This window comes from Trachemys scripta, chromosome 5 (genome assembly GCF_013100865.1).
Source record: "Trachemys scripta elegans isolate TJP31775 chromosome 5, CAS_Tse_1.0, whole genome shotgun sequence".
NCBI classification, from domain to species: domain Eukaryota; kingdom Metazoa; phylum Chordata; order Testudines; family Emydidae; genus Trachemys; species Trachemys scripta.
This window is the reverse complement of record NC_048302.1, coordinates 31,953,595-31,971,057: the sequence shown is the minus strand read 5'-3', so window position 1 is coordinate 31,971,057 and position 17,463 is coordinate 31,953,595. Positions and strand designations below refer to the sequence as shown.

Here is a 17,463-nt window from a genome sequence, read left to right as displayed (position 1 = left end):
GTCCCCCCCGCCCCCCTCTGTCCCAGCCCGCCCGTCCCAGTCCCCCCCCCTCTGTCCCAGCCCGCCCGTCCCAGCCTCCTGCCCCGCCCTCCTCACCTTCCTCTGTCCCGGCCCTCGCCGCTCTACCACCACCGCTATTGCCCCGCCCGGCCAGCCCCAGCTCTGTTGCCCCCCGGCCAGTCCAGCCCCGCCCGAGCGCTAGGCCCGTGCGGACCCCCAACCTCGGCTCCTCACCGTTCTGACAGGGCGGCGGCCTGGCGGCGGCGGGCGCTCTGGCCCCTCCAGGGACTGCGGCAGAGCGCGGGGGGATCCCGGCTGGCGCCGACATAGCTCCTCGCTGCGCCTCTGCTTTGGCGGACGCGCCGAACGTCACCAACGGAAACAACCCTGGAACGCGCGCAGCCGCAGCCTTCCGCCTGGAACTGGCGCGTGAAGGACAGAGAGCAGCCGATCCGGGCCCGGAGCCACCGCCACAGCCCACAGCGCCCCCTAGCGCCGCCCCCCAGCCTTGCTCCACCGCTACAGCTTGCGGTGCCCCCCAGTTCTACCGCGACAGCCCACAGCGCCGCCTAGCGCCGCCTCCCTGTCCCGCATTGAATTTCAACCCAGAGCGCCTCCTACTTTCCCGTCCAAAGTGCCATTCCCACTGACCGCCCCCCCTGCGCCTCCCAACCATGGCCCATGATGCAAGTCCTAACTTCTGTCCCAGCCTCTCCAAACCCTACTGCAGACCTTGCTACTGCATGTGCCCTATGGACCCGTCCCTTTTTCTCTTCTCTCCCTCCCCTCCCACTTCTATTTGAGCCATTTCTGATCAGGGGTCCAGAATCCTTCAGCCAGGGCCCCTTTGCCGTCTGTCCCATCTCCAGCTGGAGTGTTCCTGCTGATTATAGCTCTAACAGCAAAGCTTTGGGAGGGATCTGACTTCTCAGGAGAGAGAAAGAGACACACAAAATCAGCTCCTTAAAGTCCATCCAGAGACCCAAAGGCAGTGCAGATCCTGGCAGAGCAGTGCCATGCGTTCTCCCTAGGATATGCAACTTTTAAGATCCTGCGCCAATTTCAGCTTCCAGCTGGATTTAAGGTGCAGCCCTAGGCAGAACACAGTACAGTGATCTAGTCTGGCAGTTACAAAGCCCTGGATGAAGAGCCACATTTAAAAGGAACAGTCGCAATCTTCAGACCAGACGGAGACAGAAAAAAGTTTGTTTTGGCCACTGTGATGTTGTGATCTTCCAACAACAGCTTTGAACCCAACAGTACTTTCACACTGAGATCTGGTGATAAATGTCAGGTACACACCCTCAGGGAGAGGAGCAGATGTCATCCCCACACTATTCTCCAGTCTACCAACAACACCTCAATTTTATCCAGATTGAGCTTCAATCAGTTCACTTTTATCCCACCCTACATCCTGGCTGGATTGGTTGAGACAGAAATACAGAGCTGGATGTCATTAGCCTACTGAAAGCAAGGCAGCCTATGTCTGCTGACTAGCCCTCCCAAGAGCACAGTGTACACACTGAACAGGAGAGGTGACAAAATGCAACCCTGTGGGACTCCACAACAGCACTAGTAGGGATTAGAAGCAATTGTCCAAAACACCTGTCTGGAAACACTCAAGAGACACCCAGCAATAGCTATTTCCTTTCCACTCCTACTACCATCATCAGAAAGTAAACAACACTTAATGATTATTAGTATCAAAGAATATCAGGGTTAGAAGGTCATCCTGCTGTTTAAAGGAGGACCAATCCCCAGACAGATATTTACCCCTAAATGGCCCCCCCCAAGGATTGAACTCACAATGCTGGGTTTAAGCAGACCAATATGCAAACCCCTGAGCTATTCCTCTCCCACAAAAGACATGAAAGATCTAATAATGTCAGCATCTGCTAGCAGAGGGAGATAGTAACAGGATGACTTGCCTCCCCTGGGCTGGAGAGCCATGGGCTAAACCCACCTGATTACAGCATGACTCCCACCTGAGGGGAATCAGGCACTTCCCCATAAAGAGCAGAAGGTGGGTTTAGTCAAGAAGGGGAAACTAGGCATAGGTGGTGATAAATCCTTGCTGGATTGACCACTAGGTAGAAAGGAAAACTTTTCTGGTAGGGAGTGCTGTGAGACAGCCTCACTAAGTAGGGAAGAGATACAAAGACCCAGAGGCTGGGTCAGAAGTGGCCTGGGGGAAAACTGCAGAACTGGTAAAGAAGTAGACTTAGGGTATATCTATAGTGTAACATCTGTAAACCAAAATGATCTCTGTGGATAAAGCTGGAGAAAATAAGAAACAAGCTGGTGACACTGTTCTAATCCTATTGCTATAAAAATGTATTATTGCAAATTATTTACAGGACACTATGCAAATGTGAAATCAGAAAGCTGAAATGTTGTAGAAAATGACACCAATCCAATGACTAAAATGAAAACATTTTAAAATTTCTCTTTAAAAGTAGACTGAAGAAAGTTCTAGAAAATATTATTAGGAACAATCCTTTGCTGGCTCCAGGGAATAGATTATATATAATTTAATAGGCCTTCTCCAGCTCTAATGTCTGTGAGCCACTGTGTGTAATAGGCTGCGGTGATGCTCACACAAATGTTCAACTTTTTAAAGACTTCAGAATAATCCAAAACCAGTTTAAACTTCATGCAGTTCTGTATTTATTTTTCTTGTACCCATCATTTTTGAGGGCTTGGTTCAAAGTTGCTCCATTTTCCCTCAACGACTTGTAATGTCAGACTTGCTTAAATGTCTGTAGGTTTCCTAGGTGGTATTTTAACTTATGGGTTCTTCTTTTGTAGCTTTAGGGACTCTTCTCTTCCCCTCCCCCTCCCCAAGATACAGTGGTATTAGATGGACTCTTTAGCCAGCCATGCTCCAGTATTGCTGTTAACTGTGTTTAACCTTTTCTGCATAACAGAAAAGGAAAAATCCTCACACAAACACTAATACGCTGTCAGTTATAACTGGCTAATCAGTGCACGTGGAGTAAAGCATAGTGTTCCTGTGAAGGGTATCTAAAAATAAGAGAACTCCATTAAAAACTTAAATAAAGGGGTCATTTTGGAACTTGTAGTATTTTCTTCATATTGACCCAATTTTCATCAAACCACCATGACAAATTCACACAGTACTAAAAACTCCCCCCCCCCTTAATTTGCTATTCTAATGAGTTTTTTTACAAAATAAAAGTTAAAGCTCCTGCTAAACTGTAAACTTTTGACTCAACTTTATGGAGTCACAACCAGAGCTGCTATAACAAATAGTGTTTAATAGGGGAACATTAACTATTGCAATGTAGTTAAGTGGCATTCCACTGGGTGTTAAAGGAGGTGAAATTCTAAGCTATGATTTTTTTTTTAATGCACAGTTTGCGAACTAAATAATTAAGGGGTATTTTTCCAGGGAACTAAGAAGGCCTCCATCAAGGGCAGAAACATAGGAGGCCAAATAGTTCCAGGCCAGTGGTTCTGAGACTGAGCATATCTACATTAGATAACTGCATACTGCTATGGTATAGTTATTCCTATATGGGAAGGGAAATAATACCAGTAACAGTCACCTTTAGACTGGTATAACTGCATCTACACCAGAGAATTGGTCTAGGCTTTTACTGGTATAATTATTTCAGTTAAAAGTCACATCCCTTACTGAAATAGTTACAGCAGTAAAACTTTAAAGTGTCGAACATGCCTAAAACCTCCTGTGGCCCATCTAAAACTGATGTGTGTGGTGAACCACCTTTGTTATTTTAATCAGTGTAGATATGGATTTTTATTATACTGTACTTTAAAATAACCTGTGTAACCTGCATACCACTAGTAGTACATGCACCAGATCATAGAGCTGACAACTTCCATGAGCAGTTCTTACTCTTTGAAATCAAGTATGTAATGTCTGTAGGTTTCATGTGGAATTAAGGATAACCATTGATTTTGATCTTTTTGTGTTTAGCTCTGTTCTGGAGTGCTTGATTTCTCACCTTTAATGTTGCATTAATACTAGGTTGTTGTGGTGGTATTTGTTTTGTAGAATATATAGATTATATAGATTTGTGATTTAATAAGTTTTCCTTTCAAAGCATTGTTTATCCATCCTGCAGTTATTACATCAGTCTATTGCTATGGAAATATTGTGATATCTAAACTGGTATTTAATATGACTTCAATGTAAGAGCAACTACAAAAGGAGGATAAGCTGTGAGGAGAAAAACCCTTGTTTAGAGACATGTTTAATATTTAGCAACTATTATAAGTCATTATAGAAAATATGTGAAAGGTTAAAAGCCTTTGAGTTTTCAGATTGACATATTTGCAAGCTGCCCCCATTATAAAATTACAATACTAAAGTAAAAGAAAATGTAGTTTTGGATGTTTGTTTAATTATTTTATAATAATTAATTGGATTGTTTTACAAAGCTTAATGAATTGTCTTCCACATATAGCATTTATACTGTGATTAAATCCATTCAGTGCTAGCACATCCAGATGTGTTAGCAGTTAACACACTAGCCTCCTAATGTAATTTCACCATAAACCCAAATCCATTAATTTTCAGATTCATTATGAATGAGGATGCATTAGCAAGGGTTGGATATTAAATCTGTAAGCAGTTAATACTACCATGCAACCAATAACATATGAGTTGGCTTATTGTGTCAGACCATTGGTCCACCTGGTCTAGTATCCTGCTTCTAGCAATAACTAAGTCCTGATGATTCTGAGGAAGGGGGAAAGTGGCCATTGTGCAGCTGGCCATTTGTGCAGTGCTGTGAAAAATTTTATTTCCAGACCTTAGCAGTCAGCATTCTTATTCCCTGATATACAAGGTTCAGTTTCCTTTGTGTCTTTTAACTTGCACAAATGCAAATATTATTGTTCATACACATTTTCAATCCTTTAATATTTTTTGTCAAAGAGAATTGTTTTGAAACCATACATTTTAATGCAACAAAATATACTACTATGATCTGATCCTGCGAACATAAACTATACAGTTTACTATCATGAGTAATTTCATTGATAACAGTAAGTACTACATCCAGGGGTATTTACAGTATTGTTACCTCTGATGATTTTGTTGGAAGTAATGCAATTTTGGCCTGCTGCTGGCAGTCTCACCATGATGTAAAAAGCTCCAGTTCTCACATGAGTTTGGGGTAGCAAAATATGTGAGTAAATCTCTTCACCCCACAATGCCCTGTAACCTAATGGAAAATGTGTTAAATTTACAAGCCCAGAGGCCATGAGTTAGGAGGAGTTCAAATATCAGAAGACAGCCCAAAAATTATATTAAATCTTTCCCTTTGAATATTGTGATTTTTAGGGACAATCTCATGATTTGGGCAGAGACTAACTCATGACTTCTGAACTTTTGGAGTTGGTAGTACTGAATTTATAGAAGCAGGGCCTATATCTGTAAAGCAGCCTTGCAAGTTTGCTCACTTAGATTTGATAGCATTAGCTTTTGAAGGGCTGATGCTGGCTTTCATAGTGACAAAGTCTGTTAAAGAGAGCTAGTTCCAGGTGGCAGATACTTATATTGGCTTCCACTGTCATCTGCTGACCCACACACAGAGGTTCTAGGGCTTTGGGGAAAAAATAACAAATTTAGGCCCTGCTCCTGCATACACTTAAGCATGTGTTAACTTTAAGTAGATAAATAGCCCCTCTATACTTCAATGAGACTACTCATATGAGTTTATGTCTGCAGGATCAGGGCTTTAGTTACATAATTTTAATAACTATCAGTGTTGTCAGAATATGAGGAAAATATTGGGAATAAGATTTCACCCATTTGCCATTTTTTTTCTTTTCTTTTGGATAAAATAATAGAAGAATCCATATTAATGTCTGGAGCTCCCAGACAGAAAGGCACCAATATGCTACTGTTTCAATTAGAGTTGATCTGCAAAGGGAAGAAAAAAGAGGAAAGGATTGTGAAGTGATCTTTTTTTGCTTCTGTGATGTGTAAAGAAGACCTCTATTTCTTAAACTTTTTTCTGCTTGTTTTTTACATTAGTAATTCAGGTCTTGTCTGCTCTGAAAACTCCATGATGACTAGAGAATTAGTGAAATGATATCACAAGAGTTGAGAGAATAAAAGTTCAACAACCAAGAAGAGATTTTTAGGGAGCCTGCCTAAAATGTTGTGGTATTCTTGACACTTGTTTAACATAAACGACTAACATTTTGGGTGAAGGACATCTCTGTTGAAGTTTCAGTACCTTTGCCTGTTCAGTAAGGCTCAGGAGGTTACGGTAAACATGCTCTGTGACATCCAGGAGGTCCTCCGTGAAAACAAGGAATGTGAGATGTACAACTCCTGATGATTCTAAGGGGGGAAAAAACAAACAAGAGAAAAGCCACTTTAAGCAGTGGAAAAAGGGTACAAATGCAGGCACCAACATAGGGACAGAAGAGAAGCAACTTCCATGCTTCCCTTTATCAGAGCTGCCATGGGGGAGGAGGGCAGCAGGACCCTCAGCACAGACTAGGGTATTTCTGAGGCCATAGGTTGCACCCCTGCTTCAGTGGTCTCTGGAGGCTTGCAAGGGTCCCTCCTATGCTTCATTCTGTCCCTGAAATTCCCATTGCCTCCTTTAGTCCATCCCACAATGCTTCTTTGAACTGTTGTAAAGTTAGTGCAAAACTGGCAGAGCTAGGTCTTCACAAAGAGTTCCTCTGCATCCATCAGGCTTAGGCCTGTCCTACTGCCCCTTTGGGCATGTCTAGCTGGTACGAAGGGGCCGCAGGGCATTCAGGCTCCAATTTTTAAAAATCAGTTGTAGGTAATCTTTTTTTAAATCTAAAAGGACTGTTGACATTATAAATACACAATATAACCTTTCTCCTCTAGAATTTAGGTGCCCCTACAGCAAACATAGTACCATTGATTATAATAAATTATAATAGGATTGTTCACATGTGTAAGTGTTTGGAGGGTCAGGGCCTTAATCTGGCCTTTTGGTAACTGCCAAGAAGAGTTTGCTATAGGGATGGGAGACATCTATGAAGAGAAGTATTGTTCCTCTGTGATGGTTAAACCTAAGCAAAAGCATGGCGTTAGTGAGATTCTGATAACTGGATCAGTTTCCTTTGTATCCTTTGAGACCCAAACGTACTATAGAAGAGATCCTTCTGCTGTGACAAAACAGGTTGAGCTTGAGTTTGAGATATTTCAGTTTTAAACAATTACAGGTTTGTTTTTCTAGTAATTTTTAATGAGTTCTGAAAAACTAATAAACCACTGGAAGACCTACTACAGTTCGACATTTTACACATTTTTCCATTAAAAAGGAGTCCTGGCTGTCTAATCCAATGGTGCTCCTGCCTTCTTACATGTGACTCCAGATATGCTTTTTGCCCCTAAAGCTAACCCTGCTGTTTGTTATGAAAGAACAATGTCGTGCAAATCTGCAAAACTGTAGTTAGAAAGAATCTCTCTATTTTAGGTATAGTGAAGGCTCTGGCCCCCTCCCTATCTTCACTTTGGCAGTACATAACAAACCCTTCCACAGAAACAAAACACAGTTAAATCTTTTCTGTGGATTATAGCCCTGCAAACACACGTACTTCACTATTTATGTACGTTGTGAACAGAGGGCCTGAGGAGCTCACTCACATGATAGCCCTGCGTGATTTCTCATGTGAGTGAGGGCAGCAAGACTGGGCTCATGTGAACTGTAGATCAAACCATTCAGAAGCTAAAGTATAAGATAATTAAGCCAATGAAGCACAATGAAAGCGCAAAAGGACCATGCTGTGGATTAACAGTTTATTGGGAGCTATAAACATCAAGGCTTCTGCTGTCACAGTTTAGAAACTCTGGTGCTCTGGGTATAGTACTTTCTGAATAACTTAAGAAGCTGAAACTGGCCAAATCTTTATGGGAAGAGACTGCTGCCCTCAAATGGATTCAGAAATTCCTTTCACAAGACACTCTGGCAATACTTGGATAGCTTGTCTTGTCAATAAGTATTACAGAATGGAATTGATCGAGACCAGATTCTCTCCATTGAGTAGTTCCATTGGCTTCAGTGCAACAAACTGGGAAATAAGATACATAAAATTACCTCTGGTTCGGAAAAGCTTCACCCACAAGCATGTTATTGCATAAATTGCTATTTTAGGGATTGTGCAACTTCCTCTGAAGTACGTGGCACTGGCTGCTCTTGGAGCAGTATACTAAGTTATAGACAGATCACTGGTCTAGCCTGGCATGGCAATATTTCTATATTGTGGTATACCATATAAATTGGTAAATATTTACCTTTTTAGAGGTGACCAGTTCTGCTCCCTCAAATCAATCCAGATTTTGCATTGAGTAGTCCTGCTGGGTGTCAGTGGGACAAAGTGAGGAGTGAGGTACTATTCAGTGTAGGAAGGGTGGCAGGGCCTAGCTCTTGAAGAAAGTGTAGATTTGTTAGAGAGGAGGGTGCTCAAAATGATGACACAATATATGAGCCATAAATAGAACCATAATATACCCAGACAGCCTCCATTTTCACATTTCAAGTAAAAACTAAGTAGCATAAACAGAGAAACTTTATTTCAAAACCAATTTTAAGTTTTAAACTCAGATCTGTAAAATACTGAATTATTTTTTAATTCTGATTGTAAGTCAGAGGTTAGCAATGGTGTTGTAACCATCTTAACTCAAATCTTTCTTCTGTGTGTGGAGGTGGAGTGGGAGTCATTGGCTCCTTTCCAGTAGTTTCCCCCAATTGAATTTTGTTTCCTATGAAGTGGAAGTAGCTTTTTTGTTAACTTTCGTTGAAGTAAATGGTGGTGCACTACCTCCTAATTCACCTGAAAGGGAATCAATCTAGTAAATATTTGTATTGGCCAGTAACAACATTTATTATCCTGCCCTAGCACCATGCAACAAAAAGTTGTGTGTATGCTCAATAGCTTCTTTTCAATATTAAATAGCATGCTGAATTCAAAATATGTTTTTGAACAACACTCGAATAAGAGATTCATGTTACACCCAAGATATTTTTGGTCTAATACTTCTTTAAAAATGCATCTTAAACGGTGTGAAAGTAGTTCCTTGCTGTTTTCATGCATGGGCGTGACATTTGGCCACACGGCCCTGCATTAGAAATGGTGCAGAAGCACACCACCCTTTGAAGAGCAATGGGGAGATACTGTGATGCAGGATAATGAGGTAGTGCAATCTGTGACCATTTTTATGGGGTACACCATATTCCCCTTGCATAGCCTTCCAGTCCCACTGGCCAGCCCATGCTGGAGTGTAGTCATGGCTTCTCTTCCTTTTGATCCTCACCATCTGCCTTTCAGCTGACTTCTTCTTGGTAGCCACCCCTGTGGTACCTCAACTGTAGGGTGATATAATTCTAACTGGTCCTTATCTGGGTGTGCCAGGAGGAATGGTTCCTTACTTCCATCTGCATCCACCTGTGCAACTGAATAAGGGCCAGCCACAATCCTTCCTGTAGAAAATAGACTATTTTTAAAAATCTAGCATTAAGCCATGAACTAGTCCCTTTTCCTTGAATTTTCTGAGCCAAATCCTCCCCTCAGCTATGTCTGTTAAATCTCTCTTGCATAGGGGAATTCCCAGATGGTGTAAAGATGGCACAACCAGCAGCTGTGTGCTGCCCAGGCCTGGTCTTTCCAGCATAGCAGGCATTCCAGGAACAGGAAGAGATGTGCTGTGCTCTGGTGATCCTGGGCCAGTGGAAAGGCACCTAGGTCCTGAGGCTGCTCCAATTTGCACCAGTAATTGAACTAATTCCCAGTTACTTTCAGGATCTGGGAGTGTTATGTCCCCCTTGCTTGAGTGCACCTGAGGATCATGTCCTGAAGTTCTTCAAGTGAATGGAACCTTTCATGGAGCAAGTACGTGTGAAACTCCTATTTGGATTTTTTTTCCTGCTTCTCATCTCTCTCCCTTTGCTCCACCCGAAGTTCATGGCTGTCTCCTTCTGCAACTCTCATCTTTGTGCCTTCTTCCATGGTACCCTTTTTGCCTGGAATTAATTCTTCCCAGTACATCCAAACCCCTCTCTTTGCATTTCCATGCCACCTTAAATTACAGTTCTTGGACTGAGGCTTTCCTCATTAATATAACTAGAAAGTAATTTTAAAAAGTAAATGGTGTATTGTTCTGCTCTTGGACCTTTGTATGGGCATTGGCTTTGAACTTTATCATGTCTGTAGGTTGAGCCCCATCAAGCAGGGTCTGTCTTCCTCAGCATATTGTGAAATGCCAATCACACAGACAGTGCACAATAAATAAATAAATACCACAGTTCCTGGAGCCATATGATCTTTCTTCTATACATTTTGCATTACCAGAGGACATCACATGAAGCAGCTACTATATCCTAACCCTGTAAAGAAAAAAGAAAGTGTCTCTGTGCAGAGAATAGTAGCATGGGAAATAATTTGTAAAGGTTAAAATTGTACCTTCACAAGCCATGCATTTCTTTTACAGGGTTTACAGTAATGGATTGGGCATTTGGCCTGGTTTAGAAGTTGCCCAGTGGGCCGAGGGGAAAGAAAGTAATGAGGTTCATAAATATCTATGGACTGGTGTAAACTAAAGACAGGTCAAAGGCCAATATTTAAAATCAGTTCAGTTGGTGAGTTCTCTTCAAATAAGGGCCCTGATTCACAAAAGCACTTAAGCACATGCTTAACTTTAAAGTTATTGGAGTGGTCAATGTTGCTAATTAAAGTTAAGTTTTGTTGGGCTGGTGATGGAAATGATAGTGCTAAGAATTTAGAGTTGTCTCTCTCAGAATTTTTGGTCCTCAGTGAATTTTTCTGCACTGCTTATATATTGTTAATTTAAATTTTACTTCTCTCCTTTACATGCCAAGTATTAATATTCCTATGCCATCTGCAAATTGTTGGAAATATCTGGAAATTATTTGTTTCTGTAGAATAGGTCCTTGTCCTGACTTGCTTATAAAGTAGAGATGGGAGGCCAGAGTCCTCTCACTTACACCCATGTAATTCAGGAAGTCAATGGAGTGACACTGGTATAAAATCTAAAGTGAGAGCAGAATTATATCCAAGATGTACATGGGATGTGGGCAAACTCCACAAGAGCCCTGCCAACAGAGGATTTCCTGGTCCACCTGGCTCTGCCCCATTGGTCTAGCTCCATTCACTTTGTGGACTGGTGATGTCCAGTCCCAGATCCCCCGAAAGAGCTTGGCTTGCTAGTGGCTTAGTCTCAGCCAAATCCTGGGGTGAATTTAGAGTTGACAAATCCCAGAGGTGAATGTTGCCCTTAGTCTTTAGTGTTAGCATTTGTGAGATAAAGAACAAATCAGACAAAATCAAATTCATGCAAATTTAACTGTAAAAAGAAAACATTGCATGCATAGTTACTATGCTCTTTTCTAGCTACCCACCAAGTAGTAGTATAGTATGTCCACTAGGAGATGCTGCTATACATGGAATACACTGAATATGCACAAATGAAGGACAGAAAGAAGAAATACTTTTAAAACACACAGGCTTGTCCCTCACACCAACAGAAATTGGTCCAACAAAAGATATTACCTCACCCACCTTCTCTTTCTATCAAACCATGACACATTTTCAATAGCTATTTGAATGAAAGAGAAAGAAATGTTTCTGACTGCCATAGTGAGTGGAACAGCAACCCTCAATTTCCAGTAATTGGGAGAAGGAATATTTTTACACTTAGAGGCTATAAATTTGAGTTCTTATATAAATTACTTGTGCAGCAATATGCTTTTCTGATCTAGGATTAGAACAGTGACTACTGAGAATGTTGTAAAAAGACTTATTTATGTGCATATGGGAGGGGTTAGATCTGGTCAGCAGTGTAACTTTGACATATTTGGAAAAACTTGTGGGCTAAAATAAAACTACTTTTTGGGGATATTAAACTGAGGAATTAGAAATACTCTGGAGAATGTAAATAATGACATTTTCTATGTCTGGACAGAAACCTGATAGTTTTAATGATTTCACTTTGAAACTCAGGTGTCTGACGAACTTTTCCTGGAGATAGTGGAGGGGTTTCGCAAAATAAAGAATAATTGAAACTCCATTATGTGTTTGAATTTGCTTGTCGCTGCAGCAAAGTTCCAGAGGCTGAGTAGCTTTAATGTTCTACTTAGCAACTCGTGACAGTAGCCGTGCTCAGAATGTTCCCTTGCCAATCAGATATTGTCTTCTGCTGTCATTTTATTATCCCTGCCATAAAATAACTTGCGAATATTAATAGAACATTCCTTTGGCAACACAAAATGTTTACATTGCCAACATAAATTATTGTTCATACATGAGGACTCTTAATGCTGAATAACTCTTTCATTGCCACTGCACAAATCTCCGAATGGATGTTGAGGGTAGGGGCGTGGGAGTTTAATAGCAGTCCGTGGGATATGTAAGTCAGACACAACAGAGCGGGAGTATCTTATGGAACAAGGCTGACATTTTCAGGCTTGGGTGCCTAAAAGCAAGCATTATTTCCATGTTTAGTAATTGGGACCTGAGGATACTCACTTTCTCTGAAAATTAGGCACCTAGATAAGAGACCTAAATATAGAGTTAAGTGCCTAGCATAGTATCTAGTAAGTAGCTTAACTTCCAAGGTTGCTGAGTCCCCACACGTCCATTGACTAAATATGGCTATAGTTGCTCAATTTTAAGCAACAAATTTTGACCTAAATATACAAAATCTATGGCAAAGAGCCAAAAAACTTCAGGAAAGACACGCCATGTGGAAGGGTGTCCAGAGGGAGCTGGTGTAAGATATTTTAATTGCTATCTTTCTGTTGTATGGGGAGGGGGTGAAGAGTGGGGTGCGGCCTCTCTGCATATGAACATTGAATAGTTTGGCAAATGACAAATTTCTTTTTTTTTCCCTAAGAAATTGAGTGCCACGTTAGGGTGCTTTCTTCAGCAATTTTACTACTAGAAGCTCAATAGAAATCCTGCTTACAGGACAAATGCTAGTGGTGGTGGTGGTTTTAGTTTAGTTCTATGTTCCAGTATCTAGTTTTAGATAAATATGCTTTGCAAACACACACAAGACTAGGCCCTGCCTTAAGGAGTTTACAGTCTACTTCAGACACAAGACACTGGGTACTAGTTCAATATAAAGTGAGTACAGATGTTGGTGAAGATATCGTCACTGAAAGGAAATGCATTTAAGGAGGGATTTGAAGGAGGAAATGAAGGAATCTTAGCATGTGAGAATGTTTAGACTTTATCCATAAATGACTGGACAGCATTTGGAAGTCTCACAGGATCACAGAAATATAGAGCTGGAAGGGACTTTGAGAGGTCATCAAGTCCAGCTCCTTGTGCTGAGGCAGGGCCAAGTAAACCTAGACCATCCCTGACAGCTATTTGTGTAACCTGTTCTTAACCTCCAATGATGAGGATTTAGGGTGACCAGACAGCAAGTATGAAAAATCGGGACGGGGTGGGGGGTAATAGAAGCCTATATAAGAAAAAGACCCAAAAATCGGGGCTGTCCCTATAAAATCGGGACATCTGGCCACCCTATGAGGATTCCACAACATCCCTTGAAAGCCTGTTCCAGAGCTCAACTACCTTAAACTATAGTTAGAAAGTTTTTCCTAATATCTAACCTAAATCTCCCTTGTTGCAGATTAAGCCCATTACTTCTTGTCCTACCGTCAGTGGACATGGAGAACAATTGATCCTCGTCCTCTTTATAACAGCCCTTAACATACTCTTCTTTTCTCAAGAGTAATATGCCCAGTTTTTTAAGCTTTCCTCATAGGTCAGGTTTTCTAAAGCTTTTAGCATTTTTATTGCTCTCCTCTGGGCTCTTTCCAGTTGGTCCTTATCTTTCTTAATGTGTGGCATCTAGAAGTGGACACAGTACTCCAGCTGAGGCCTCACCAGTGCCAAGTAGAGTGGGACAATTATCTCCCATGTCTTACATATGATATTCTTGCTAATACACCCCAGAAAGATATTAGTCTTTTTCACAACTGCATCACATTCTTGACTCAGATTCAGTGTGTGATCACTATACCCCCTAGGTCCTTTTCAGCAGTACTACCACCTAGCCAGTTATTCTGTATTTTAGTAGTTGGGCATTTGATTTTTTTTTCTTCCTAAGTGTAGTATTTCATGCTTATCTTAATTGAATTTCATTGTGTTGATTTCAAACCAATTCTCTAATTTGTCAAGGTCATACTGAATTCTAATCCTTTCATCCATCCCCTCATACCCTGATTTCATCTGCAAATTTTATAAGCATACTTGCCCCTCTGTTATCCAAGTCATTAATGAAAATATTGAATAGTACCAGACCCAGAACTGACCCCTGTGGGCATAGGTGCCGACTTTTAGTTTTTCCCAGGGGATCCTCCACTCCGTTCTGCCTGAGGTCCCGCCCCCACTCCGCTCCTTCCCCCAAGGGCCCATCCCCACTCTGCCCCTTCCCATCTTTGCTTTGTCCCCCTCTCCAAAGGTCCCACTCCACTCCCTCCCCCGAGGCCCTGCCCTCACTCCGCCTCTTCCTGCCCTCACTCCACCTCTTCCTGCCCCCACCTGCTGCTCACTGCTCTCTGCCCTCCCCCAAGTCCCTTCCTGAGCTGCTAAATAGCTGTTTGGTGGTGCCCCTGATCAGCTGATTGGGGCTGCCGCTGAACAGCTGTGGCTGGTGGGTGCTGAGCACCCACTATTTTTTTTCTGTGGGTGCTCCAGCGCCAAAACACCCATGCAGTTGGTGCCTATGCCTATGGAAGACCCCACTAGTTATCACCTCCCAGTTTAACAGCAAACCATTGACAACTACTCTTTGAGTATAGTTTTTCAACCAGTTGTGCATCCACCTTATAGTAATTTCATCCAGACCACGTTTCCCTAGTTTGCTTATGAGACTGTCAGATGGGACTGTGTCAAAACCTTACTAAAATCAAGATCTATCCCATTTACTGCTTCTCCCACCCCCACATGCTGGGCCAGTAACCCTGTCAAAGAAAGTTGTTAGGTTGGCTTGGTATGACTTGTTCTTGATAAATTCATGGTGGCTATTCCTCATAACCTTGTTATCTTCTAGGTGCTTGCAAATTGTTTAATAATTTGTTCCAGTATTTTTCTAGGTTTTTCCAAAGTTAGGCTGATGGGGGTCTATAATTCCAGGGGGCTTTTTTTTTTTTTTAAAGATAAGTACCATATCTGTCCTTTTCCAGTCCTCTGTGACCTCACCTGTCCTCTATGAGTTTGCAAAAATAATTGCTAACAATTCTGAGATTGCTTCCACTTGTTCCTTAAACACCCTAGGATTAATTTAATCAGGCCCTGCCAACTTGAATACATCCAGTTTATCTAAATATTCCTTAAGCTGTTCTTTCCCTATTTTGGCTTGCATTTGTTGTTAATATTGTGTTGAATACCTGGTTGCCATTAATCTTTTCACTGAATACTGAAGCAAAATAAATATTAAACAACTTCTTGATATCATCAGTTTTCTCTCCTTCCCTGCTAAGTAGAGGACCTACATGATCTGTTTTTGTCCCTACATGCTTATGCCTTTTTTTGTACTCCTCTTGAGCAATTGATCCATGTTTCCACTTTTTTAGGATTCATTTCTAATTTTCAGGTTATTAAAGAGCTCCTGATGGATCCATAGTGATCTCTTATTATTCTTCCTCTCTTTCCTTTGCATTGGGATAGCTTGCACTTGTGCCCTTAGAATTGTTTTTTTGAGAAATTGCCAGCTTTCCATCGCACAAAGTAGGCAGCAGTTAATCAGAGCTGCACTCGGGCTCTTCCCCCTAATAAGAGAGCCTTAGCACTACTTTGATGTTCAAAATAGTATGGATTTGGCTTTTCTTTTTTCATTAAGTGCAGAAGAAAAAATATGGGAAAGGTTGAAACAAAACATGAAGAAGGAAGCAATTGGTGCAGTTAATTGGAGGAGCTGGTCAAACCTCTTCTTCCTTACTCTCCCTTTCTTCACTCTCTACATTCATTGTGCCATGCCAGAAAGCTCAGAGCCATGTGGTGTGAATTTACAGCAGTACCCGCTCTTTTCCTTCTTGCTTTCAATGCTCTGTGATTTTTAACTGTAGACTGTGGGTTTAATGGCTGATGTGTTCGAAATTTTCAGGGAAACCTAGAGGATTTGGATCCATACCTGCCATTAAAAGTAATGGCAGATGTATGTCTAGAATCCTTTAAACTGCTTTGAAAATCTCAACCTCTGTCTGTCTGATTCTGATCTCAGATCAGTTTTACACTAATTGATTTCAGTGGATTATTACATTATATCCTTCTCATGCAAATGTTGGCACACAGGAGAAATTAGCCTCTTCCATTCTCCTCTGTCACTTGCTGCTACTTCCATCTGTTCTACAGTGTTGGTCAACTGTTCTGCCCTACCTGCTAAAGGGTTCTTCTTAATGTTTCTCTTGAGTGCCCCCATTTCCTCACACCGATTGGTTTCCGCTTGATAGCTTCACATGAGAATCTGTGTCTTGGCATCTGCAGCACATGCCCCAGATAAGTCCATTATTTCCTTCTGATTTTTGTGGAAATAAGCTCCTGGAATCTTTTGCAGGAACTTATTTTTGAAGAAATCTCGCTTTTGTTGTAACACTTCAGTAGATCTCCAGCTATTGCAGCTGTATTGTTAGCCATATGTTACATAACTGAGATTACATTTGAATTGAAAAGTCTGTTTTGTTCTGATGCTATATACCTTTGATTTCCATACACTGAGTTTAGTAAATGCTGTGGATGTCATTTCCTTCTTGAGGTCACAGTTGGCCAATGTGGTGCTGCCCAGGTAGGTGAACTGTTCTACTTTCTTGGTTTTTTAAATTTTTTCCCCTTCTAATCTGATGTTACTGCTTAACATCTGGGATTCAAAGATGGCTGTTTTAGCATAACCTAATTTTGAGCCCTGTATGACCTACTGTTTTTTGCCAGATTGTCTTTGTAATTATTGTTATTCAGTAGTGCAATATCAGCAAAGTCTAGGTCTTCTAGGCATTCGACATCCACCCATGCTATACCAATGTTTGTGGTGCTTATACACTTCTTTATCCAGTCTATGACAATGCTGAACAGTGGAGGTAAAATGCAGCCCTGTCCTATGCCAGTGTCCACATTGAACCACTCCGTCTTGTTGTTCAGTGGGTTACTTGTGATTTATAGTAGTGTAAGGCCTTGGCTACACTTACCAGTTAGTTCGACGGCTGGAAATCGAAGTTCTGGGTTCGACTTATCGCGTCTAGTCTGGACGCGATAAGTCGAACCCGGAAGTGCTTGCCGTCGACTGCGGTACTCCAGCTCGGCGAGAGGAGTACCGCGGAGTCGACGGGGGAGCCTGCCTGCCGCGTGTGGACCAAGGTAAGTTCGAACTAAGGTACTTCGACTTCAGCTACGTTATTCACGTAGCTGAAGTTGCGTACCTTAGTTCGAATTGGGGGGGGTAGTGTAGACCAAGCCTTA

The 17,463-nt window shown here is 41.7% G+C and overlaps 1 protein-coding gene across 3 annotated transcripts in view; it reads right to left on the bottom strand.

Annotated features, from left to right (window-relative positions):
- Positions 1-398, bottom strand: part of SEC24B (SEC24 homolog B, COPII coat complex component) — a 98,395-nt gene extending 97,997 nt beyond the window's left edge. For all 3 annotated transcript variants that reach the window (XM_034771424.1, XM_034771425.1, XM_034771426.1), the window contains exon 1: positions 235-398. In XM_034771424.1, the coding sequence (XP_034627315.1) occupies positions 235-328 (94 nt within the window). In that variant the 5' untranslated portion in view covers positions 329-398. The remainder of the gene's footprint in view (positions 1-234) is intronic.
- Between the last annotated feature and the right edge of the window lie 17,065 nt (positions 399-17,463).